The following is a 27,905-nucleotide window of genomic DNA, read 5'->3' as shown; positions in this document are numbered from 1 at the left end:
GTAATCAGAACCTACAACCACTACCATTATGTTCGTTTTTCTTTTCAGGATCAACCTTTCAGCGGTCACTGACCGCCCTGCAGAAACATGTCGAGACTTCTCACACTGAACTCTCCGAGGAGGAACTTCACCTGTTCAAGCAAAATCTTGCAAATAACCCCTTGCTTCTCGCAGGATTAAGTGGACAAATTCTGGACCCATTGACCACCGAGTTGCTGAAGAAAGAAAGCGCTCGGGAAGAAGATATTGACGATGACAATCGAGATGACGATAGGGATGACGGTGGAATGGATGATGACGATCGGGACGGAGACTCTAATGACTCCATTGGCACCAAGGAACAACAATTGTTTGAGGAATATTTAAATACGCAAGCCATGGCGGAGGACAGTTACAATGATCCGAACAGGAAGTATAAATGCCACAGGTGCAAAGTGGCTTTCACGAGGCAGTCCTACCTCACTAGTCACAACAAGACTTTGCTCCATCGAAAGGGAGAGAAACATTCGGCAGGAATTAATGATGCCAAGTTCCTCGATCCAAACAGACCATTTAAATGCATGTGTTGTAAGGAGAGCTTTACTCAGAAAAACATCCTCCTTGTGCACTACAACTCGGTTTCCCACCTCCACAAGTTGAAACGATTAATGCAAGAACAACAATTGGATCAAATTCCTTCCTCGATGACGGCAAACTTACCCCCGTCAGCCACCAACTTATTAACGAGCACACCAAAATCAAGTGCATCCAGTTGTACACCTCCCGCGTTGAATGTGAGCTCCAGCCCATCAATCAACAACTCGGACGATGATGATAAAAAACCCTACAAATGTCATATATGCAAAGTGACCTACAGTCAAGGTTAGTTGAAATTCATTTATTTTAGCATCGCTGTAGGGAAAGTAGTTCTACATAGGGGTCAAACTCCCTCTGATAAATACCAGCGTGTAATTTGCATGCAAAATCTTAGGGAAATTTTCATCTAGAATAGTAATCCTGTGATCCTCCGCAGAATGATGAAAATAAACATCATTTCACATGCACCGGCATACCCTTTCCGTTATTGTTGTGAGTAATGTATTATTATTTCTTGGTCAAGGGTCAACATTGGATATTCACATGCGATCTGTGCTCCATCAGACGAGAGCTTCCAAGCTCCAAGAGTTAGCCATGACTGGACAAATTGATCTCACTAAACCTCTCATTGAGCAACCAGAACCACAAAAGCTGCTCGATCAGCATAAAAAAGTCATGCAGGATCTGCTTAGCCCCAAAGGACCGGGGGATGGGGGAGTGACACTACCTGTTTCATTTTCCACCCCAATACGATCTTCCAGCCCTGCTAGTAGCAATCGAAGCCAAACGCCAAACAACACGAGCCCACCCAACACCTCTGTCTCCCCAATAATTGCATCGTCCTCATCGCCACAAGCATTTTCATGTTCTCGTTGCAACTTTGCGTGCGGCTCTTCTGAGCAATTGTTTCAACATCAACATCTCTATTGCATGTTTCAAACCTCATTGTCGTCACTATTTCCATCACTTCCGTCACCAAACTCTTCATCCACACCAAACACGTCGTCTGCTCTAGAGTCTCACTCTGCCCCAAACTCATCAAACGCAAACAATGGGATGGAGCCCCCTTCTCCCTCGTCTTCACCAACCCCACAAATAAATTGTGATGAAACCACCTTCCAAAGGTTTAGCATGCCAGGCAAAAAGTCCTCCCAAATGTTTAAGCACTTGCTGGAGAGCTACGGGTTTGAGGTTGTAATGCAGTTCAATGAGTATCACCAAAAAAGAATGAGACGTGAGAATGATGAGGAAGAGCCAGAATTAGAGGAGCAAATCGCCATCCAGTTTCCCGAACTGGCAAAAGCAACTTGTCCCTACTGCAAGAAAACATTTTCGAGTGTGTGGATACTGAAATCACATTGCGAGGAAATCCACAAGAATAAAATCTCAATGGATATACTTGAAAATTTTGCTGATGCTTTCCGAGGCGATTACCTCAAGAGATTGGAAGATGCAGAATTGGCTGGAGAGAGAGATTCACCAGAACCTCAATCAAAGGAACATGGCATTGTTGCCATTGCTGCTGCTGCTGCTGCTAATACAATTACCAATTCCGGAGGTAGTGGTGGAAGCAAAAATCCAATAAATGCAACTTGTTTGGAGCAACAGCCTGGTGGTACGGCACCAAGTACTCCCACTTCTTCAACAACGCCGGCATCCAGTAGTGCTGACTCTGTGAGCGGAAATAACTCAACACCGGTTCCTGCACACTCGTCCTCCAACAATAACAATAATAATAACAACAACAATGTTTCAATGTCACTTGCGCAACACATGAATGATGTCCAAGCAGCACTGAGTGCTATGGCTGCATCTCAACTGCAGCATTTTAATCCCATGCTGAACCCGATGATGATGGCGAGTTTGGGGATGGCTTTACCACTGGGGCTCAATATGAATGCACTGGCAGCAATGAACCTGCAACCACCTCTGGTTCCTATGATGATGCCCCCTCAATTTGATCCTATGAACATGAGTCAAATGAATCAAAACCAGAACTATTCATCCAGAGCAGATTCAAACGCTATGGCTAAACAGCAACAACAAATTCTGCAACAACAGCAACAGCAACAGCAGCAGCAACAACAACAAGCCTCTGCTGCCTCTAACCAAAAAAGAGCTAGGTAATGTACAGAAAATAATGCAACATTTTATCTACATTAATTTTACATGCTTTATTTATCAATTTTATGCTAATTTTGTTAATTGTCTCTTTAGAACACGCATTACCGATGAGCAACTTAAGTAGGTTTACAGTTTATAAGCTAAATAAATGTAAAAATATAAGCTAAATTTAATTAAACATTTTTTAAAGGATCTTAAGGGCTCACTTTGACATTAATAACTCTCCATCAGAAGAACAAATACAACAAATGGCGCACCAATCTGGGCTGCCACCAAAAGTAATTAAGCATTGGTTCAGGTAAGCATTTATAATAATAGCTTTTAACTTGTTAAGCAATCACCTGATAATAACTTTTGTATTTTCTACATGTTCCAGGAATACCCTATTCAAGGTAAGCATTATTATCTTATTAGTTAGTTAGTTTTTCCAACTACTTTTATCATATAATTGCATTGCATATAGTGTGCATTATTTTGTAACGTCTGCATAACATACTTTGCATAAAAATAGGAGAGGCAGCGAAATAAGGACTCTCCGTACAACTTCTCGAACCCCCCTTCCACCACCCTCAACCTAGAGGAGTACGAGAAGACGGGTGAGGCGAAAGTATCGCTGCTGCCCTTGGAAGAGCAGAGACAATACGTGGACAATCCACCTTCACAATCGCATAAAAAGGAGTCTCACAAAAAGTCGTCTCAACAGAGCAGCCAACAACACCAATCGTCTCATCTTCTTCACCAACCACAACAACTTCCCCCGATGCAATTAGAGCCCATGGACATGAAATTTTTAAATCATCATCATAGTCAACAGCAGCAGCAACATCATCACCACCATCATCATCATGACAGTCAGTCCGAACTATCCGAAACGGAGTCTCGACATGAGGACGAAAAGCCCATGAAAATGTCTCGTAAAGGAGGTCGAAGCGGGTCACCTTTTGGCGGACTCTCCTCTGCAGCGGCTAATAATAACAATGCCTCCTCATCTGCACATAAGAACTCATCGTCAGTTCCTCAAGAACCAAGTACTAGTTCCTCGCCTAGCCTTACTTTGACATCTCTCATTACCTCGCAACTCAATCCCAATCAGGAGGACTCTAATTCCTCCAGAACTTCGCAAAATATGCTCCCTCCTCCAAAAATGAACAATTTTGCAACGCCAAGTCAAGTTCCTAATTCAAGCCTTTTATCGTTAGCATCCCCAGTAAGTCTTAATAGTCCGGGCAGTGGACGGTCTGACACACCACTGACGACTCCGCCCCTGCCAAATAGTGCAAACCATAGTTCCTCATCATCCGGGAAAAGGGCCAACCGCACACGTTTTACGGATTTTCAGATCAAAGTACTGCAAGGTAAGTCAACGAATAATGTTTTCGATAAGGTTATGATGGGTCGTAGTATGAACGCGATCGAGTGGGGTATCATTGGACTGCACCTACTGTACTACTTAATTGTTTACAATACTGAATGCATGCATATGTAGCATATCAAAATGATCATACAGTCAAGACAGATCTAATGATACCTTAATCGATTGGGTACGTCCAGACGACGGCTAATGAAATTTGAAGCCATCTAAAACCCTCTATTTATTGTCTTTTTCAGAGTTCTTTGAAAATAATGCATACCCAAAGTAGGTTTTTTAGCTTTTCTAAATTATGAAACCCATGTATCAATAAACTAAATTCACATGATTTTCGCATCTTAGGGACGATGACCTGGAGTATTTGTCAAAGATGCTGTCACTCAGCCCTCGTGTCATCGTAGTTTGGTACAATTCATAAAATTTTACTTTTGCAATATGTGTAAATGTGCATTCATCATATAATAATAATTTCTTCATTTTGTATTTTATATAGGTTTCAGAACGGTACAAAATACTTTTAATACTCATTAGTCGATATGCTTGTAAGACATTATTTCTCAAAACTAGAAAGTTTATATGCATTTTCCTATCCCTAAAATAGCTCGACAAAAAGCGCGCAAGGTGTATGAAAATCAGCCACCGGTAGATTCTTCTGGGGATGAGAGTGCTGGTCGATTCCAACGGACGCCAGGTTTAAATTACCAGTGCAAGAAATGTTTGCTTGTTTTCCAACGCTACTACGAGCTAATTCGCCATCAAAAGACTCACTGCTTTAAAGAGGAGGATGCAAAAAGGTCAGCCCAAGCACAAGCTGCTGCTGCTTCTGTAGCCGCCGCCATGTCCTCTGATGATTCCAACTGTAGTGCAGTGACAGACAACAATAGCTTAGCTTCAAGCTGCGGACCAAGTCCAGTTGGTTTGGGCAATACTCAGTCTGGAAGGGAAAGTGCAAATGTGAGCCAATCGAGTGCAAATGCATCAATTTTTGCAAACGAGTTAAAAAAGTTGGAAGTTCAAAGCGATTCTTCATTCCAATGTGACAAATGCAACCTGGTATTCCCACGATTTGACTTATGGGTAAGATTCAAATTTTATTTACAACTCAAACACTGCATCTACATACACATAGTGAAATTTTAATTCAACGCATGGGTACGGGTTATTTATTTATGGTGGCTAATTTTTCAGCGAGAACATCAACTTGTTCACATCATGAATCCCAATCTCTTTCCATCTTTCTCACCTGAGAGCCCATTTGGCATTTTGCAACAACATGCTCACTCCCAACAGCAGCAACAACTCCAGGCACACGGGGGTCAAAGCCAATCTCAACAGCAACAGCAGCAGCAGCAACAACAGAGAGAACGAGAAATCAGAGAGCTAAAAGATTCGTTCACAGAGTCAAATTCTGCCACAAGTAGCGTTGCAGGAGACGCAACAGGAAAACGTAAATGGTCCGCTGACGAAATTATGACTGACGACGATAAAGATGAGCAGCCCAGGGACAAACGTCTGCGTACAACTATACTACCAGAACAAGTAAGCCAATTGTTGCAACTTTCACCTGCCTTTACCAACCAGCATGGAGTTTTCAAGTTTATTTGAAATAAACTTGTTATAATGTTGGTTATGCAGTTGGACTACTTGTATCAAAAGTACCAGATTGAGAGCAATCCAAGCCGAAAGATGTTGGAAACAATTGCACGAGAAGTCGGACTCAAAAAAAGAGTCGTCCAAGTATGGTTCCAGGTACATAAATACATTCAATTCAATCATGTCTCACATTTCCCTATCATCTCAATCATGTCTAAATTCTTATGCAAAGCAACTGTAGTAAGTAATGGCTTATTTTTGTAACGTATTTCAGAATACGAGAGCTCGAGAGCGTAAAGGTACGTCCCCACCACCCCCACTCACATAATCCCCTTTAGTAAAAATTTTCAATTTCCCATTGAATTATAGGTCAGTTCCGGGCACACGCACAAGTTATAAACAAGCGCTGTCCATTCTGTCCAGCTTTATTCAAAGTAAAATCAGCACTGGAGACGCATCTTGCAGCAAAACATGCTGAACAGTATACCAAAGGTGAAATCAATATTGATAATCTTCCCGACGAGGAAGAAAACTCAGCCTCATCGCCCTTGGGTGAAACGAAATCAACAGTTCCTATTAATTTTGGTGCAAATTCTACAAATTCACTTGGTGCTGCTCCTACTTCTCCTTCCTCAAACATTATGTCCCCGTTTCTGCATTCTCTCTCCACTCACGCCGAACTAGAAATTTCCCTCAAAAAGTTGTATGAAGAAAGTCTCAAGCGAGCTGCATCCCAAAACGGAGGCTCTGCCAACGATGTTCGCTTCATTAAGAATGAGCTCCCATCCCCCAGTGGCGGTGTCCCCGGAGCAGAAAACCCCACAGGAGGCGACTGTCCTCTTGACCTGTCCAAACCTGTGGACCTCACCCGCGCTCTGGGGAAAGTTGAACCCTTGGATACCAGCTTCATGGACACTCAAGACTATTTGTCAGGTAAATTAGCACGTTAAAAATATTTCTTCTTTGCCCCAAAAATATAAGCATTATTCGCATTATCTTTCCCAATCCACACCTTTATTTATACACACCTGTGCACTGCATATATATTAGAAGACAAACGCTCATATCAAACTGCCCCATACGTACGCTGATTGATCACATTGTTACCATTTATTACAACCAAGTTTTGTATTTTGCATTGGCAAACATATGTATGTATGTAGTAAATAAATTAGGAATGTGCACAGGTTGACTAGAAATTCCAACAAAAAAGAGAAAAATAAGCAATAAGTAATAGGACAATGAGTTTTTAATGCACTTTTTGACTTGTGTGCCTTGACTTGATGTACAGACGACGGAGTCGATGCTGAGTTGCAATTAGATGTATCTCGTCCCAGTTGTAGCAATCCTAACTCACCCGCTTCTAGCAATGCTAGCCAAAGACCAGCAGCATCTGGACCGAAAACCAACAATAATGGAGGGAATAAGCGGTTTAGAACTCAACTCCAACCAAATCAGGTCCTGAAACAAATCAGATCAAACATCAGTTGATGTTCCAGCTGATGCTATAACCTAGAAATTGCACACACTTCCTTTTTATTGTGCAGCATTATTTTCTTGTTGAGTTTGCCATAGAATATTTAATATGTCGTGATGCTGCACTTGCTAAGTGGAATGATGAATTGAGTTAAACATATGAAACAACCCGTGTATGTAAACCTCTTCTTATTATGCATCATTATATATGTGTTATTGCACTCAGTATAGAATTTGGGGCAGTTTAGATAGGCTTTCTTATTTTAGTGTGTTGTTCTCGTACTGTTTTGTTGGTTTCGTGTTCAATTGCATATTTCATTGCATTGCATCGAATTATGTGCATGTGCATGTTTAGAGCTTTGCATGAGAAACATGATACTTTCCAGTTTTTCCTCTTCCACCGTGCTCACACAGTGTGAGTCACAATACCTAATATTTGCCCTATGTCTGCAGAAACCATGTTCCACAGGAATAACAATGGGTATGATTTATTCTTTGCAGGTGAAAGTGATGAAGAGTCTCTTTGCTGACTTTAAGACGCCAACTATGGCGCAGTGTGAAATGTTAGGTTCTGAACTAGGTTTATGTAATAAGAGAGTCGTTCAAGTTTTTTTCCAAAATCAACGAGCTAAGGAAAAGAAAGGCAAAATACCTTTTCAAAAGACATCAACCCCCGAGTCCCCCCATCACTGCAATTTATGTGGCTACACCTACGCCACCAACCTGTCAGTGCAAGATCACATTTTCACCAAGGCGCATATTGATGCAATCAAAGCTGCCATTACAAATGGGACATTCCCCGAAAGACATCTGACTGCAGCAGCGCCATCATCATCGTTATCATCGCGTCCCAATGGGGAGATTCGGAAAGCCAAGGACTTATTCAGCATCTCCTCCTCAAACCAACAACCTGCGGATTCAACCTCCGATGGCTTATCTATCCTGGACGAGGTGGGAAATTCTCTAAATCATTGCAACGGAATTTCAGAACTGTCCAACTTAATTGGTAAGTGAAAGTCTCCAACAACTTTCGCTGTTGTATTGTCTCTGTAGTATAATTAGTTGGTCAGTGTTGTGCATGTTGGTTGAACTTGAGTCGAGTCGAGGTGAACAACAATATTACGCAAGAACTGCACAATAGAGATGCTAATAATATTATTATTATCATGTATCATCCTCATGTCATCATTGTTAAACGGAGTGTATTGTCAGAGTAAATATAAAATTTGCCAAATGTATCAGTATTTGCAGCCAGCATAATAATCCAGGTGAAATATTGTATTGTAAACTTTTGCTAAAAAACGAATAATATAATTATCTGAGAGTCGAGACTATACAGATACATATATATTTAAGAAATACTAAATCGCATTTTATCATCAAAACTTAAGAGTAGAGGAGTGAAGGTGAAAATAATCATTTTTTAATTATTATTTACTTTTGAATCGTGTTATTCAACATCAAGACACATAATTTACAATTATTATTATTCGCATTTACGAATGATATATTTATTTGTTGTTACAGTTTGATAACCAGCATTTATAATTTATTTAACTTATAACTGAATAGTGCAACGTCTCATTTTTTTATTTTATAAAATACACTTGTTATCATTATTATTGTTAATTTTGTTATAGTTTTATGCGCTACTCATTCGTTATTAGTTGGTAAACTAGTGTAATTTTTAGGTTAGGCAACAAACATACAAAGATAAGAAACAAATCAGCAGTGGTTCATGTTCCCTAGTGCATCTATTTACATGCATGCACACAATTTAATTTGTTGTATTTAATATTTATGTTTAATTATTTTAGGCGAATTTTGAAATATTGTGTTGTGATTCTTGCGCCGTCTTATAAACCTTATACTTAACGTTTATCCTAAGTTGTTCATTCGGAATATTATGAACTTTATATGCTTTTTATTATTTCACGCAAATACATATCAAGTGTATGTACCTTTATTTTCGTCCATGTGTTATTTGCATTTATTTATTTTTTATGGATTCACGAGCATTTCATTTTTTATTTCCTTCAACAACTACCCAATTACCGTATCACCATATTTAATGCATTGTGCCAAAGTTGCTGAATGGGACGCTACGACGACAATGTTAGATACTCCAGGCATCGATTTTGATTTTGTCTCAAATTAGACTTTCTTAAAAATTTCATATTTTACGATCAAGCATACGATACAATATAATTTCACAGACATTCATCATAAATTTAAGAATCATGTACATATATATACGAACAAGAAAACATCTGCTACTGAGCTGCCACATTGTTTGTACAAGGGTGCATACGATACTAGTATACACGAGGAAATATATACGTATGTACATCCATAATACGTTGGTATGTCACTTAACAGGAAGTCGAATGATATGGCATGTCTACCTACAATTACCCGTTGTATGAAGTAATCCAACCTTATACAACTTTGGATTTACTCACTCCTCTCTCTGATATTAGTCTCAGTGAGGAATATATTTTGATTTCTAAATCATTTCAACCCGTAACTGCGTACAAAACCCTTCAATTTGAGAGGTTCATTCACAAAGTGACTTAAACGGTTTCTTTGTCGTGAAAAGAAATGTGTTGGGTGACGTGTTGCCGTAAGTATAAAATGAAACTGCATCTGAATTTGGAAACATTTCCAAAAGTGGGATCCTAATAGGATGGCTTCATTTCGACGAAATTCGGGAGACGGAGCGGAAGGTAGAATCAAAATGAAAGGAGAAAAAGTTATTGAAGCGGTTGAATGAACGTGTTCAACCAGCCCACAAATAATAATAAAATATATCAATGGGAGGTGGCTGCCTGGCTGGAATAATTTGGTATAATGTTATGCATCCATTTAAGAACCAGAATTGAACCATATTCGACATTCTGGGATTCAATATTGCATTACGTCGTTTTAGACCATCAGGTACGAACAGGCGCACACACGGATTCAATAATAATATCTCTGATTCAATCCATTGCAGAGTTTTTCCTTGGAATCATTGCATTGGTCTCAAGTTTACTTTTGCTTCTTGGACTCACTTACTCTTTCTTTGGTTCGTTCAGTCCTCTGCTGATCGGTTATATGTACAAATGTATCTACAAGTTAGTACAAGTGATATTTGCAATTGTAATTTCTCTCCCTCTCTCATCCTCTCCTTCCAACCAGCCATTCAATCACTCGCATTGAGTCGGAAAACTCCTCAGCTTGACTCAATATTGTTTCTTTTCATTATTCAACCAGCTCCAAATGAACCCCACCAACCAACCAATAATTGTAATTCCTCAAACGGTAATGGAATCAAATGTTTTTTTTCCTTTCAGCTCACAACTTGTATAGTTTTAGCATCATAATAAGTACGTAAACTTAAGCCACGGGGAAATGAAAATGATGTCCCTTTAGAAATGGGATTCGTTAAAGCCTACACAGCTTTATTGCAACAAGTAATAAAGGTGTTCTCTACTACTCGCTGTAATACATAATGAGGAAATGAAGGAGCTGGTGGTGTGGTCCCCTTACAGATATTCCTTACACTTATATTCCTTTCTTTGCATCTGTCGATATTTGAAATTGTCCATCACATATGTGACACCTGGACCCGAACATTATCCTTTCATGTCGAGGACAGGGAATCTATTGATTTAGCCCACAGATGAAATAAAGGATGGAAACTGTTTGTCTTTATTATTCCGTATAATCCCACGGCTCCAAACGGAGGACAAATGAAAATTATCTAGATCACCTGCTCTCTTAGAGTGGAGAATGTCCTATGCCTTTTCAGTTCTTGGTCTCACTTTTGGAATGTTTGATCGTTTGATTGAACGTATGGATAAAGAGAATTGATCAGCCTCACATGAGCGTATGCATAGCGAAGAGCATACATTTGTATCGAAATAGAATGAATAGTGTCACTTTTTTAGTAGTTCATCCGGGTGGGATCTACTTGAAGGTGGAATGGTATTGATATTGATTTTTAATGACCAAGTAGACACCAATTTAAAGCTAATCGCACATTATTAGGTTTCCCAACGAAAGGATGAGACCAGGGAGGACACACGGCAAGTAGTCCCATAAAGTATGTAAGCACAGAAATGTAGACATTGTTAACCACGTACTGAGGAAAACCAACGAGCCAACCTACTCCCTACCACGAACCACCAACAACCTGACGTCCAGAGGGGATTTAGAGATTTGGTAAAATATATGAAGCAAGTACGCATGAGTCCAACTGCCTCGGGCGAATTATGATAATGAAGGCAAGAAAACGAGTTTGAGTGTTAAATTCTTGAATATTAATTGCAGCCGATTTAAATCTTTCCTAAATGAGTATGAAGTATTTATTGCTTCTCGCCATAATCAAACTTGTTGCTCGTTGTTTTCTTTATCTCGGCTTAAGCAAGCGTGACCTGGAGTCGTTCTCAAGAGTAATTCTAATTCAAAATCCCTGTTTCTTCGATTACTGGATCGCCGTGACAAATTTGGATTACGTGTAAAATTTTCATCAAGTCAAAAAATTGTCACGTTTTGAGTAAGATTTAAATGATGTATGTAAACATTACGCCAATTCTTGCGAGTACTCACTCAGTCTAAAACATGCATTCGGTTAGGTTAGGTCTGGTGGTGGATTAATTGAACAATTTTCAATTTTATTGAGAAGATAATTTTCATTGCTTAATACGGATTTATTCGTGTTTGGGTTCAATTTGCATTTTATTGTTTCCTGTGATTTGTTAAAACGTAGGTTAATTCAAGGTCAGACCTACTTCTTGTGTTGTGCATTTGCTACATGAATTGGTTGGATGTCTTACGATAAGAGTTCAATTCCTTTTCCCCTTACAATAAGCATAACCAGGTAGAGAAAACCAATTTGCGGTATAAATACACAGCCAGTGAATTTCACCGAAAAATCGTGATTGGTCTGCTAAGCACAAGAACCAAGCTAAAATTCAACATGAATTCACGTTTTTCGGTTAAATAAAATAGTCTGGTCCCAATAACACGGTTGGTTTTCTCCACCTGACCATAACCTATGTGTCACTTGATCTAGAAAGAAAAGTTGGGGGAGCAGCAGCAAGTTTGTATATTCATCAAGATTAATTACTACAGTTTAATGCCCACAGCTCTGCTTTTAGAAGTGAACCCTCGTTTCTCACTCACGACTTCTCCCCTACATGGCAGGCAGGAAATATCATTTGTCTTTTTACCGTTGTTACCCAAGATTGCAATGAGTTCGTGTTTATGAATATTTCACCTTGATTTGCATAAGATTACAGATTAGTTTAAGAGTTTGAACACTTTTACAAAGTCAGTATTAATCAAAAAGTTTAAAAAAGCTTAGTTTTACTTTACTTAGTCAGCAGATTTACCAGCGCATTTTTTCCCTTCTCAACCAACCAATGCCGTAATGCTGTATAATATACATACATACGTACGAACACTATTGCTAATCAAATGAAGATGAGGTCTGTCTGATGAAACGTAAGAGCAAATCCAGTAAAAATATTCGTGATAACTATATTAGAAATTTACATTGGTTTGTAATTAAGACCGCCTTTTCTATTATCTTGTTCATCACATCTTTTGGATGGTGGTGTGGAGGGAGGGGAATTAAGTTGATAAAACTTTGCAGTATTCGCTTTAAAAGGATTTAATTCTTTTTTCACACCACGCTTCGCTTCACCAGCTTGACTTCAACCACAATGATAAAAATGTGAATAGAAAGCGATACAGATGTTGCATGTCTTTGAGTTTCATTTCATTCTGTACAAATTAGTTCCAACACTCAGTTTGTCACAAAAATTCTTAATCTCGTTAAAACTTGTTAATGAATATTGTCTGTTTTCCTCAGATTGGAAAACTTTTTAAAAATTTTAATTCCGTCCGCAACTGCTCCATTTCGAGTCTTAATGAAACAAAGTTTTATCACGCCACTCTTCTCTTTTGTCATACATACGCCGCAACAGAGGGTACAATGAGCAGCATAATTTTGTAACTAATTAATGAAACTTTGTTGAGATTCGTAGAAATTAAGTGGAAACCTGAAACTTCTTGCGTATATAAAAAAAAACTTGATAAGTTGGAGGAAATTCTATCCTAGATGTGTCCTGAGAGTGACTCGATTTGGTATTCTGAGGATTAAATTTTTAACGAGCTTAGCGTAGTTCATCTTCATTTTAATGCTTATCACTGTTCATAACCTGACTCTTGACTATGAGACAGCTTAAGTTTCTTGCCTGGTATGTTGGGCTGAAGAAAAAAGTAGCTTGGGATAATTAATAAGTTTGAGATGCTCAGAAGGCGTAGCCTTAAAAACGCTACTTAAAAAGAATAATTAAAGGTCAGCTTGTGAGACAAGGGGTTAAATACCATCTTGATGTCAAAGTCAGAAGCTGAGCCTGCATTCAATTCTCCACGCTCCTGCATATCTCCATTCTACATCAAATGAAGCGTATGCATATCATTATTATGCATGTGCAGTAGGCGAAAGCAACGCTGGTCTCATCACCGCTCTTAATTCTCGTCGTGCTATGAGCTTCGTCGGTCGATTGGGCAAATTTCTAGTTATTAAGGACGTTCTTTTCCTCCATATTCACACCGTACCGTACAATATACTCGTCGTATTTAAGTATATGAGCAAACAAATAGTATGCATGTAATAGTTGATTTTTGAATAGACGAATTCGGTTCTCCTTCTTGGTATTCAGTCCCAAATACGCTGCATAGTTTGAGTACTCACTGCATGTGCTTGAAGAAATTAGAATTAGACATGAGCAACTCTTGTCTCTAATCAACACGAACGAACGAGATGAAAAAGAAGCAAACCGACTGAATCTCACTTTGAGTTTCAAGTGGATGAGGATGTCTAATTAATCAAAAGTTTTATCTCGCCTTCACTAAAGGAACACATCATCGCATCTTTTTTGTGTGCTTTGGTTTATACGTAATCCAACAACAGAAGCCACGACCACGACTACTTGCATGTTATTCGCTGCTTCCATGTACTGTCAAAGTTTAACAAAAATTTAAATTAATAATGCTTCAAAATGTGGAAAATAACAAAAAGCGGTCCGAAAGATATTGTTTGTGCATTAAAATTTTACCTTTGGTAGTAATGAGGAGGAAAGTTCGTCTTGTTTGTTCGTCCTGTCTTGAAAAAAAATCAAGATAGGAATATTTTACATAAAACGGTGGGCTAACGTCATCGTGAGATTCATTAAGTAATAACTGTAACGGACTACGATCAAACTACTCAACGTAATCTTTTGAACATGACATGATTGTTGACTATGTCAAGCAATAAATGGATTTTATTAATAAGGCTTCTAAAAGAATGAGATGTTACTCACATGATTAGACGTTAATATATAATGTTGGCTTGCATATTAGATTACTGAACGGATATCATGATCAAGAGGGATGCAAAATATCCCACCTCCTTTTCTTCTTCATCACTGTATTTATTTTACGAGAATCTTTTAAGAAATTGGCATTGGAATAAGTTAAGAAGAAAGAAACGGGCCAACGCCCTTATTGATTGAATCGAAGAAAGAAAATCAGGTTGTGCCATCATTTACTAATACTTGCCCACTGTTCATTCAACTAGATATTTATTGTTGGCATAATATTCAGCGTAATTGCTGCTTGCTCAACGTGCTGTTTCCACTAAAGCTTTAGACAATTTCGATAATTATTGTATCAAATCGTGCATAATTCAGGGTATGTATTACTCTCTACGTATATGCTTAAATACTTACGCACATTCATATGCAAGCTGCCTACCAGTTTTTCATGTAAATTAATAAAAACTATAAATATTCATCTACATACATAGATATTCGAACAAAAAATAATACAAATGAATAAATTAGCTCAGGTTAGAAACAACAAACTCGTTGAAATATTATGCTTCCAGCCAAAGGATAAATGAGAGGTGATCCATCTGGCGTTGCATAACTCATAATAATATTTACAATACTTGCACTAGTCATGCAATTGTATGTAAATCACACATATTTACAACTGAAGCCTCCTGTTTCCATTTTCTACGACATATTTAAAACAACAACGAAACATAATTTCTTATTAACTGATGTGTGTACTTGCATATTTTGTACACATGTTTGCGTCTCCTAAATACGTTCAGTTCAAGGCACAACTTTTTAATGAAAGAAGAAAAAAGTTAAAAGATGAGGCACAAAAAATAAAAAAAAAACTTGGATAAGGTGAAAGTTGGCAGTCTGACTGAAGGTGATTACGAAGCCTGGCCAATTGTTCATATATATTTGTAGTGATGTCGAATAGATAGAAGGAAGGAAAGAAAGGGCTATTTCTCAGATAGACTCGCGTTCACATTTTATAGTGTTACTGTGAATGACATGAATTCTGAAAACCCAAGATTACGCTGGTTCGCTTTTAGTCATTTTTTCCACGTTTCTTCCTCGCTCTGTTTTCGTATGCCTGGTACTTTCTCATCATGAGTAGATGCAGGACAGCAAGGAGGAGGCTGCTGCTAGTCGTACGTTCGTGGGAGCGGGGAAAGTCAGAGAAGTTGGAGTTGTGAGTGAGTGGGCATTTGTTCCTTATATTCGTCCCTGCTGCACCAATTCTGTTCTCTCTTCTCTAATAAGTGAGACGACCAACCAACACTTCCCGGCTTCATTCTCAGGCAATAAATGATCAGAACAAGTCTTGACTCGAGCCTATACCGAGTCTAAAGAAAAGTATTCAGGAACATTTTAAAAGAAAATGCGGACAAAAACTTCATTTCTTTCCTGGTACAGCACAACGATATAGTGTTCGTACGTATATGTACTACCCCACATGTCGTTTCCACCTCCTCGCTCGCTCTCTCCCTCTGCGTACTTTCTCCTATGGAAAATGAACGGACTGGATGCGGAAAGTCCGTGCCAGCCAACACTCCGTTGTTGGTGGATGGACTTGGAAGGGTAATTTCTATTATGAAGCCAAATTTCTTGAATTCATATCAGAACGGGAGCATTATTGTGTTCTTATTTACGGCTCTCTCGAGTCCAACTTGATCGAAATGAAGTCCAACTGAACTGAAGATCGTGTGTATGAGAGAGAAACACTCCAATCATAATTTTTTGGCCGACCCTTCTTTTGATTTCTCACTAATGCAATTTTAGCCCTTTTTCATAAAAAATATCATGTTTCACTTCTCAATTCATTCACCCTTTCCAATCTAGTTCTGGGTCGTCGTGATGGTGGTGGCGGCAGCGGAGGCGATGTGATTCTTTTCGATTGCTCATTCTGCTCCTTACTCCATTTTTATTATCATCCCTTCAATGGACGCGATGCTCAATAATATCAATAAAGCGGATGCTCTAAAATTGGTCCCGTTTCGTTGTTTTATCCAGCAAATTACTTTTCCAGCGCTCCCAATCAGCTATCCCTGAATGTCCCTTATTTATTGGATGTATGCGTCATTAAATCATAAATAACTACTTTGACCAGAACGAGGAGGAGGACACGAAGGTGAACTGAGTAAACAATAAGTGTGTGCCCGACGCACGAGATCTGGTGGTGGTGTGCAGAAAGATGGGCTGACAGATAGATGGACGTGGAGGAGGATGGGGATAAAATGGAAGGAAATTAGTCACTTTTCATTACTCGCCATAAATAGGATGATGAGGGCGCGATAGAAATTGGTGGTGGGCGAGCCATTAGTGGCAAGTGGAAGAAAACCGATTTGCCAATTATTGGCATCTGTGTCGTTGGATTGGGAGTTTGAGGGAGAGCGGCCATCGTGAAGTCGGTAATTTTCATGAAATTGCTTTTGCTTCATCTATAATATAAGTCATAAAGGAAGTTAAGTCAGTCAGTCGGACTGACTGAGGAGTTGTCCAATGGTTGTTGTAGCGTATGCCATGTATGTATAATAGTGGTGATCTCTGCTGCTGCTGCTGCTGTTTGGTAGCAGTACATCATCGGACGAGGCGAAATCATCTCCAGAGTTATGTTGCTTGGGTCGCTCTCCAGCCCTAAACTTCAAGTGAGAGTCCGCGTCTAAAAAATTAATGTAATGCCCATAACTCACTCAGATGAGTTTAACTCAAGTCTCGAGCTTTTTTCATGGATGATGGTGTCTCTCGCTCCTGGACCCACACCGACCCAGGAGAAAGAAGAAACAAGTTTGAAGCTGAGGGAAAGTGCGGATGTAATAAAACTGATCTCATATTCACTCCTCGGCAATAATAACCACCATATCGATCCCATTTGTTCATTGAGAAGGGAGTCGTCCAACTTTGGTCAAGTTATCTCCAATTTGCTCTCTAGTCCATACGTTACCCATGCATGCACACTGTGGTCCGCGTGTACTCGTTGGGCCGAGAGGTACATATATCCAGGAAAAGAAGGGAAACGTGTTGGAATGATGAGATTTAGGTCCGACTTCTTGAGATGAAAAATAATAGCCTGACAAGAACCAGAAAATGAGTTGACTTCCCATTTTCTCCTTTAATCTTTTTAGACATTTTCCAATAACTTTACGAATTATGTAGGATAACCACAACGTCGACCGGGTGCCCAATTTCCACACTCTAAAAGCGGAGAAAGGAGGGCTGGCTACATATTTATATGTATATGGGCATCTACTACCACTCGCACTACGGAGCGACTGAGGCTTTTACATACGAGACTTTTACTAGATTTTTTCACTCCGGCTCAGATTGTTCTTGAGGAGCATTACGAGTCGATTTGCAGTAAAGATTAGGAGGTCCATCCACAAGATGAAGAGAGCCATTCCGTCAGCTTATCTCCCTGATAGAAATATTCAGATCGACCTATGCAAACCAAACTTTTACTTTTACCCTGATAAATCGAGGAAGCGTCGGAGGAGGAGATAAATACTTTTGTTTCAGATCGGCTGGTAGTGGACTTTGTAATTTTATGTAGACTCATTGTGTCGGTGTCACACATAAATAATATGTTTTGTATTTAGTGAAAATATTGTAAAAATTACCTTAAAGTCATGTCGTTTAAAAGGGAAATATGCGTTTAGAAATAAAAGGATCGAGTACATTATTAAATAAAAATCTAAACTTTTATTATGACCGAAAGTAGAACCACTTAAAAAAGTTGTTACGTTTAACTTGTCCTGTAAAACAGAGAGGAAATGGCGTTTATATTTATTTGTGAGTAAAATAGTTCTCGCGCATCTCGAGACAAAACTTTGACTTGAATGGAGAGAAAAGGCCCGAAAGTCATGGAAAATTAGGTGAAATTGGGAGCGCAACCAATTTTTGACAGAGTGGAGTGAATCTCATTGTTTTGCTGAAAGTTTGTTGTCATTTCAACTGTGCGTCATCTGCCTCGCTCGACTCACAGCACATCTCAACAGTCGTCTTTGTGTCTTATTGAGAGAAGAAGAATCCAAGTTTTTATCACATTCAGTAGCAGCCACTGCTCATTATGATATTTCCTCCTGTGTCCTCCAACAAATAATACAAAAGCCCATTTTTTATGCCTTCTACCCAACTTTACGCATCAGACATACATGAGTAATTTACTCCCAGTTCATGTATTTTACTTGAGCAAAGTTATTCTTGGGAAATTCTATTCGAAAAACACTTCATATACAAGTAATCATAAAATTAATTTTTCTGCCGAGGCTACGTACGTACAATAATGGGAGAAAATGAGCGCGTCTATCCATAGTGGCTGACATGTACAGTAAGAGTCAGTTTGTTCAAATAGCATGCAGGCAGACAGACAATAATAGAGGAAGGAACAATTCAGATTTAAATATTTTTGAAATCAAAATAAATATAAAGGGAATAAAGGTTTTATGTAAAGATTTATGTCTTGTGATGTGAATGAAACAGATCAAATTGTGAAAATTTCCTTGTGTTGAGTAATGAAAATTCGTAATGAGTTGATAATATGCATGTGAAGCATACGAGTTATCACGATTTTATTTTATTGTATGAATTCTAAGCATAAGGAGATAATGAGGGGCGTACCGTAGTTTTACCTGTGCTGCATATGGACACATGCATGCGTTTATTTCCTACACTTCCTCCTGGTCTTCTCCCTTTGTTCAAATGTTTGATATCCAATGTATTAATGTAACGCTTTAATCGTGATCCATGATTGGACAAAATATGACATTTCAAAATTTTAATATGCATCTGTGCATATTCTATATTCTGCTATGCAAGTATGTACTCACGCTATGCTGGCTGAAGCGATCGTTGTCATTATGAAACACGCATAATTTATGCTAAATCTAGTAATGATTTCATTTCTACCATCATCATCCAGCTAGATTCACAATACTTACTACGACGCATGCATTATACATTGACAAGTTTGAGCGTATTAAAAGCAATTTTCCCATTCTCAACATCTCAAGTTTTCTAATGAATTATTAAGCAGCCATCATCACTCAGAGTCCAGATTCGAATAAAAAATATTCACAATAAGTGGAAAAATCTTGCTCTGTAATAATTGCAAACTCACATTTATTTTCTTCTATTGTTATTAAAGCACTCATTTTCTCACACTTTTTACCCACTACACATGTATTGTAAATTGCATGTAAGCAATGAAAGATGTACAATTTGTAACAATCTCATCACACCACGCTCATCCCATTTTGTTTGATAGGTTATTCAACTTGTGGCTTTTTGGTGCAAATTATGTTTTGCCAGACAGTGATAGAAAGAAGGAAAATTTTAATTTATTTTTCTACCCATTCTTATTTAGTAATGAGCAACTGAATTACGTTCTCCTCTTTCGTTCGGATTATCCAATTTTTGACGAAATTTGCACAGATATTCAATAAATTAAGAAATTTAAAGCAGATTCACATTCTTTCTTCCTCATCCCGTGGTATGAAATGACTAATCATAAATAAGCAAAGTCTCAACTCTAGAGTCCAAACGCAAGTAATTATTTTCTTCTCGTTGGGGTAGCTTATTAGGATAATAATTCATTGCGTTGGGAAGGTGTCATGCTGCTCCCGTCACTGTAGGGATCACTACTAAACTAACTACTGGAAGAACAAGCCACCAATTTGGAATTTCTTCTTCCTTGGCAGATAGCACAAGAAAGGAATCAGCATACACATCGTACATGTAATTTTTAACTAACCCACACACTTGTGCATGTAACTACGTGCATACGCCAGCTTACTTGCTTAATAGGACAAGGCGATCAATATTCGGGTCCCATTTGAAAGAAAAATTGATTATTTATCGTAGACTTGTGGCCAGGAAGGGTCACACAGCACGATTCTATTTCTTATCGATGTGTTTGGTACACTGGATTTCTTGGACTCGATTTAATGATGCTGTACATACGTACGTACGTACGGTCGTGGTGGTGGTGGTGGTGGTGGCAACAGAGATGAACAGAGTTTAGTATGGAATGCCATTCAATGTAATCGAATTCTTCAAGTATATGTAACCCATCGCACACGTATAGATATTTAAGCCCAGTTTGGCCCACGAAGGAATAACTAGTCAATCTTTGGGTCATTGTGGAACCAACGTTCCATGAATTTACTTTGTTCACCGTGGCTATCAACCCATCCCCATGAACAGGCCTCCCATGGACCCACCTGTCTAAATATCTAAATAAAAATAATATTCTAATAGATCCAGGTTGCACACATTAAATTATCTGTTTCCATTCTCTTAAATTACTAGATAGGTATTCCACCTCGAGCAGCTCATGACATGTATCCAACCAAACCGTGGATCTCACCCACTTCCCCGCATGAAGGAAATATGTGTAGTCCTTCTGATTTCAATTCGTGTGCTCGGATGCCTTCTTCCATTTAGCATCGTGTTTTTTTCTACGGTGCTCGGTATCTTTCAATATTAATTTTCTTTTAAAGATGATCATGAACTGAACTGATTCATGTCTCAAGTAATGCATCCACTCGTTGAGGTATTTAGCATTCATCATATCGGATAGGATTATGAGACCAGAGTGAGGATGATTATGAGACCAGCAGGAGTTGCCATTGTTTTCCTTGAATAAATAATCAAAGAACTGAACCTTGTTCTTGTTTTTTTATTTAAGTCTTTTTAGCAAGTGCACATAAAGTCCGGAAAACATTCGAAACCGTTTATTAATAATAAAAGTAACCTAATTTATTGAGCAACGGTCAGTGGTCAATACATACGTATGTATGTACGCGTATGTATCCACACAGCAAGACACCATCAACATCAAATCAAGTTTGATTGTTATCTAGATTATTATTTCCTAAGCTTAAAGTTTTTAATATTTTCAATTAGATTACATTTTATACGGCAATGTTGGCCAACAGTTTTTTGAAATAATGATGATGGTGGGTGATGACACGCGAAATAAGTGTTATTGATCGGCCAGCAGAGTCGAATAAATGTTTATTAAGGGTCTTTTTATTGGTTGAGTAACAATAATATGCATGGCACAACGAAGGTTATGTAGTGAAATACATGATTATGTATACAAATTCGGTATGCTAATGTCAGCGCTGGTATTAAATGCATAATCATCCAAGACGAAGGGTTGAAGTTGGGAGAATATTAATATGCACCTCGATAGCGTCGTTTGTCGCACTGTCATGTACTCTACGACGTACGTATGTATCTCATTGCATTCGTGGCTTGTTTTGTCCATAATGTTCCACCCATTGAAGCAGCCAGTCAGCCCTATGGCCAACTAAATACAATACGCCACTCTATGCATGTGTGTACACAGGAATATGTAAATGGATCAAATGACATTTCTTCCCGTCTTCTTGTTTGTCCAATTCTTCTATATTCAGGAAGGAGTCGAGCAGATGTTTTGGCGTGTGCTTTCAAGTGCCATAAGTGTCAATTTTTTATACGCATTACATTCACACTGACGATGTGTGTATGCATGCAAATTGAATGGAGGATATTCATGTTTGTTTGTTAGGTATTCAAATATTATTAATTCGAATGCCATGGACTGGATTCGACACCTTTTCTCTACTGCTCACACATATTGACATATCCTTTACAAATTATGTTATGAAACTGCATTACACAGTTCAAGTTATGTGCAATACTCACTCTTGACAAGCGCATACTACGTAAATTGGGAGAAATCTTACATAATTGAATTAGTTTAAAAAAGCATACATAGATAAACATTGATAAAGAAGCATTTTTTGGTTCCCCTCTTGTGCCACGTTATACATCAATCAGTTTCAGAAATACTTGATGTGGCCATCCAGTTGTCCGAGTCCAACTAAAGTGACAATCAGACAATGGAGTTGAACAGTTATGGGCATTAAATTAATGCGGCGAGATCATTAGTGGGGAACGGCGGGGCTTAGGGAACGTGGCGTCGTAATGGTCAAATTCATTAGTACCAGTACACACACGCTGTATATGTGCATATATCGTGAGTGATAACCTGGAAGGAGGACCGAGGATGAGTAAGTGTCATATTTATTTTGTTGAACGACAACTATGGGTGGCAAATGCAGGATAGTGTTCATCGTCCTCAACCTCGGGTTTATCCACCACCAGAAAAGTCTCGACCAACCATCATTTCCAATCCAATTCTTCAAAATAACAATGAGCTAGTATTATGACACTAGTGACTGTGGTGAAAAAACGGGGCTCATATTATTATACAAATCTTTGATGATTGTCACAACTCACAAAGCGAGTGTGTTTGTGATGTTTCTGTGCATATGGTTCAAATAATTCAAGCTCTGAGATGTTGCTCAACTAATCCGAATGCACGTTTGGTAGTTGTTAAGCAGAGGTTGTTGGTTGGTTGGTTTTCTTCTTCTTCTACTTAGAAATAAGCTCTTGTTAAACGGCTATCCATATGAGAGGAACACACACAGAGTCGTCAATAACTCTCTTTTAGGATTCGCCCTGCTTGCACATTATTACCACGCCATGGACACTGAGCAGGAGTCACCTTCGTCTTATTCGTCTTCTTAGGTTGCCTCGGTCTTGACTATCCTGGGCTGCATGAGATGTAATGTTCTTGTGTTTGGCAAGTAATGATGATTCTCCTACCGCTGCTGCCTACTTGCTTGTTGTTGTTACTCGAGAAGAAACTCACTGTCCGTTCATCACCAGCAGTGAATCTTTTTATCTCTGACATAAGTAACTTCTACGTACTCCAAGTTTTTGTGTGCTTTAGTATCATCTCGATTTAATCCGATTCTTTCGTCCCTCTACCATTCTTATCTTGCCCACTTTACTGCCTCTTGTTTTACGATTATCATTTATAACCCTGTTCTCCCATGAATTAAACCAACCTTTATTGTTCAGATCAAAAAATCTTGTAATTAAGAAAGAATTAAAGGTTAGGTGAAACATAAATCTTGGGCTTCTTTTGTTCAGCCTCTCATCCATGTGGATGGGCTTAAAGTTTGAGTTAGGGAACAGTCTGGGCATCCTAGTGAGCGAGTTGACTTTTTCTCCTCGCCACTTACCAGTAATGTAAATGATTTTTGTCACTAAGACTTTTAATTTGCAGCTAATACAAAATGGATTGATTTCGTTTTGGTGGCAATAAATTCCCAAGTTTGTGCTTTACAATTGCCATGTTGCATAAATTCCATAATAAATCTCGGTGAAAAGTATTGGACTGAAACATGATATGAGTCCATGTTTCAGTTCAATACTTTTCTCTGAGATTTATTATGGAATTTATGCAACATGGCAATTGTAAAGCACAAACTTGGGAATTTATTGCCACCAAAACGAAATCAATCCATTTTGTATTAGCTGCAAATTAAAAGTTTTAGTCGAAATTTTTCTCCTTTTCTGGTTCGCGATGCCCCGTTTGGAGAGTGGGAACGGTCACTCTCAAAACCCAAAGCAACTTTTTACATGCAACTGACTGCATTGTTTACATGAAAATCAGCTGCTCTTTTCGCCCCGCCCCCCCTCATTTGCAAAAAATCTCTCGGCACACAAGGAGACGCAACCGTCGTCTCTGTCTTTTAGTTATGAGATTTTTTCAACGTATATACATTCTTAAGCTGGACACTACTGCTCAGAAATAAGTTTTATCACTGGCTCATGTATGAAATTTCATAATCAAATTGCAAATCATGTAAAAATTACACTTAGAAAAATTATCAGTGTAAACATTTATAATAACCATTCTGCAACTGGGTGGCAAAGCAAAAAGATAATGCAAGATCTCATAGCTCATAAATCTGAAGGATTCTCACTTTGCACAAACCATAACTATTCACAATCTGTATCAATTTCTTGTGAAGTCGTACAAAATATTCATACCATCTTCTGAAAATCTTGGAAACGTTCATTTTCGTTTTAATGAATGTGGAGACACAGACTTAAAGATTTTATTTTTTACCTATACCAGTTACATTTGACGCTAGGTCTGCAACAAAATTTCAGTAGGAGACAATAAGACACAGATTTGTCATGTAAACCATTGTATCTCTGCATCTAATTTCTTTCCGATACAAATTTAAGAAGTTGAAAGTGGGTCTGTCTTGTCTGTCGGCTCCACGACAGATGACACATTTTATGAAATAAACTTTGAAACTCTTGGTAGAAATATGGAAAATGAAGAATACGCAGAATAGATTTTAGTAGATTAGAAAGGCCATACGTATATGTGTAATAACCAAAAAATATTGTTACAAACCAAGCTAAACCCGAGAATTTTTCTTTGTGCAACCGTTTTCAATTCATTAAGCATCTGTCATTTGCTCCTCAAACAAATAAACCCCCATCACCTTCAAGTTCCAATGCATTAACACAGACACGATGCATTAAGAGAGATGGTCGGTCGATCCATTACCCTCACACACAGAAATAACCTAACCCAAAATTCCTCGTCATGTCATTGCTTATTGCTTGCTCATTGAATAAGTTCCATCCGTCCAACACTTAAAAATATCTTGAGATGGCAACAACAACGCAACTTTTTTTACTTCTTTCTTTGTAATAATCCTCCCTCCATTCCAATCTTTTATTAGGATTTTATTTGGAGATTGGAGATGCATACTGGTGGGTTTCTTTCCCATAAAAGTGTTTAATGAACGACAAAAGGGTCCATGAACACGTGTGCGTCCGTACAATATCGCGTATAATTGTACAGACAGACCAAGAAGAAGGTTTGTTTGCTATTTAAAGAATCTCTTATAAAAATCATGGGCATATAAAAATATATATAAAAAATATATGTACATACGAAGGAAGAAAATGGAGTTCGTGAGCAGGGATGTTTTACAAAACAAATGGCTTATGTGCATAAAAATTTTGTTACTCGTGTGTTTCTTAAGGATTAGTTATCCCTTCACCCTCTCGGTTCTATTATTCATTCATTGGAGGAAGAATTAAATTTATTAAAGCAAACATTTATCTTTGGGTCCCCAGCAGCACACATGAAGCAAACGCAGTCACTTTATCTATAAAAATTATAAACGTGGATTTCTCTCTCCCATCAAAATCCACACTCCGCTGATTAAACTAAGCCGATGGCAGCAGCATCCGTTACATAACCAACCCGAGGTAAATATATAATAGCCATGCACGTATATCGTCCTTTCCATCCCTAAGTGCATTATATCCATGAATTTTCGTTGAAAAATTGGATAATGAAAAGTGTTTCTTTCTCTCTCTCTCTCCGATCGTTGGCTGGTCCATTCATGAAGGGGACAAGAAAGGGAGATAGATGCATCTTTCTCAATGTATAAATTCAAATTGAAATACTTCGACATTTATGATTGATGATTGATGAATTCAGGAACTCCAACATTGTTCATAATCACTAATGATTCACTGACTGCTTGAGCAGTGAGACTACATGTAGCCATTTACAGATATATATGTACGTATGCCAGCACAAGCTGAACTTGGGTTCAAAATTATGTATAATTTTGATATGGCTACTTGAAAAGTCTTGAATGAGATTTAAATGCAAAATGGGAAGTGAACAATATTAATGAAATCGTGAACCTGGTGTTGTACTTATTTATTGACGAAAACAAAAGTAAGAGTGGGCAGAATTAAGATTTTTCAACACGGTGGAAAATTAAGAGTATTGTCAAACAAGTATTTACTGCGTAATGTTACGCAAGAGGCAAAATTGACAATAAAAGGGAATTGTAGTTATATTTATTTTTGCGGCATCGCCCAGTTGCCATTAGTGCGGTATAGAGTTATGTGCTCATCCTTGTCTTTCTGATGATGACCCAACGTTGGAGCTGCATCATAGATGTGAATCCTCAGTTTTTCTATTCTTCTCCTTCATGGATGTGCAGTTTTGTAGATCTCACCACCACGGAAAGCAAGCTGACAAGTAAACAGCGTGGTGGTGGTTGGATATGAAGCAAGGAAAGAGAGTCATAATGGTAATTCACTTCTATTTCATAATTCATTTCAATTCTACTTTTCTGGCTTTTGTTGTTGAAAGTTCACTCTTTTTCTCTTTCTTCAGCGTGGCTAAAGTAAATGAAAAGAAATAATGACCAAATTCTATGAAATTTCAGTTCTTTGACTTTACTTACATTGGCTTTTGTTAGTTGAATTCGAGCCAGGCAAGCCTAATGGGTAATAAGAAGGGAGTCCATAACTAACAAACTGCTACCGTTAAATCTCTAATGACTAATTTCAATGCGACTAGAAAATTATTATTTTGCAATGGAAATTACTAAGATTTCAAATTTTTCATATTTTCTATGAAAAAATGCGACTTTATACATTTGCTGAATGACAATAATAGACATTACTCTTATTAAACTAATCCAAATCCGCCTTTCGTCCACTTTACTTGAATATATTTTGCCATTTGTAACAGTCATAATTCGTAGGAATATATGGGACCTGTCCACACTAATTGTACAAATGAGTGGAGGAGGATTTGAAGAAAAAAATCATCTTTAGCACGGGAAATAAAGATTGTGTAGTACTCCAAATCAAAATTAACCTGTGATGGCACCACCGCAACTTTGCTACTTTTCCTCCAATCAGCGCCTTTTAATTTGCTGTAGGATCAAGTTGTTGAGGAGGAGGAAGAGGCTAAATCGTGTTGTAAATTTATAAATTGCTTTTCATTAGAGCTTTGCACATAACATATCCAACCACTTGGCTGCATTTATCGCCAGCCAAAAATACTATTATAATCACGAGGTTATGCAATGCAATTGTTATAACGAGCAATAATTCCTTCCTATCACAGCGATTAAATTAAACTATCTCATTTTGCTAAACACACATATCATAATATCGCTATTAAATACATCGCGTAACATTAAGCCAAAGTGTGTCGGCACCAAACAAAATTTTAAACAAGTCAGAACCTCTGATGATGAGGTAAGTACACTGGCAGGCTCCATTGATTGTTAGTAAAAGAAAGTGTGCATGTGCTAAGTTCGTATATTATTTACTGCTAACTAACTAATGAAGATAAATAGCGCACGTATTAAAATACTCCCCACACATACGTACTTACATAAACTTGTATTTAAGACACGAGGTTTAATTTTCCCCACAATTACCACCAGCCACTTAAAATATTTGCAAGAAATTGTGTCCCACAACTTCCTTTGAATGACCTACAGCATAGGTTATTTCGCATTTAGCGCCTTAATTGGACATTTAAGTCGACTTTAATTTTACTTGCGTTTTTAAAAGGTATTAAACATCATCCACGACGTCCCCCTGTGGATGCTGATTGCGATCCACTTAACCACAATTCTATACCATTGTGTGCGGAGGACGAAATTTTTTATGAGGAAAATATGATAATAATGTTGATTAAATGA

At 38.2% G+C, this 27,905-nt stretch overlaps 1 protein-coding gene across 5 annotated transcripts in view; it reads left to right on the top strand.

Moving 5' to 3' along the window:
* The window catches only part of LOC110863253 (zinc finger homeobox protein 4), a 135,111-nt gene that overhangs the window by 75,810 nt on the left and 31,396 nt on the right, over window positions 1–27,905 (top strand). For 4 of the 5 annotated variants that reach the window (XM_035846325.1, XM_035846326.1, XM_035846327.1 and 1 more), the window contains 16 exons: window positions 49–861; window positions 1,100–2,699; window positions 2,794–2,820; window positions 2,891–2,998; window positions 3,077–3,092; window positions 3,212–4,055; window positions 4,309–4,336; window positions 4,412–4,474; window positions 4,563–4,573; window positions 4,671–5,146; window positions 5,258–5,608; window positions 5,705–5,818; window positions 5,937–5,961; window positions 6,032–6,595; window positions 6,954–7,120; window positions 7,640–8,144. In XM_035846325.1, the coding sequence (XP_035702218.1) occupies window positions 49–861; window positions 1,100–2,699; window positions 2,794–2,820; window positions 2,891–2,998; window positions 3,077–3,092; window positions 3,212–4,055; window positions 4,309–4,336; window positions 4,412–4,474; window positions 4,563–4,573; window positions 4,671–5,146; window positions 5,258–5,608; window positions 5,705–5,818; window positions 5,937–5,961; window positions 6,032–6,595; window positions 6,954–7,120; window positions 7,640–8,144 (5,712 nt within the window). Of the gene's footprint in view, window positions 1–48; window positions 862–1,099; window positions 2,700–2,793; window positions 2,821–2,890; window positions 2,999–3,076; window positions 3,093–3,211; window positions 4,056–4,308; window positions 4,337–4,411; window positions 4,475–4,562; window positions 4,574–4,670; window positions 5,147–5,257; window positions 5,609–5,704; window positions 5,819–5,936; window positions 5,962–6,031; window positions 6,596–6,953; window positions 7,121–7,639; window positions 8,145–27,905 lie in introns of those variants that run through there. The other variant, XM_035846330.1, reaches the window with a different exon arrangement.

Source organism: Folsomia candida, unplaced genomic scaffold (assembly GCF_002217175.1).
Source record: "Folsomia candida strain VU population unplaced genomic scaffold, ASM221717v1 Fcan01_Sc001, whole genome shotgun sequence".
Lineage (NCBI taxonomy): Eukaryota > Metazoa > Arthropoda > Collembola > Entomobryomorpha > Isotomidae > Folsomia > Folsomia candida.
Note: the sequence above shows the minus strand (reverse complement) of the source record. Positions and strands in the feature narration are given on the sequence as shown.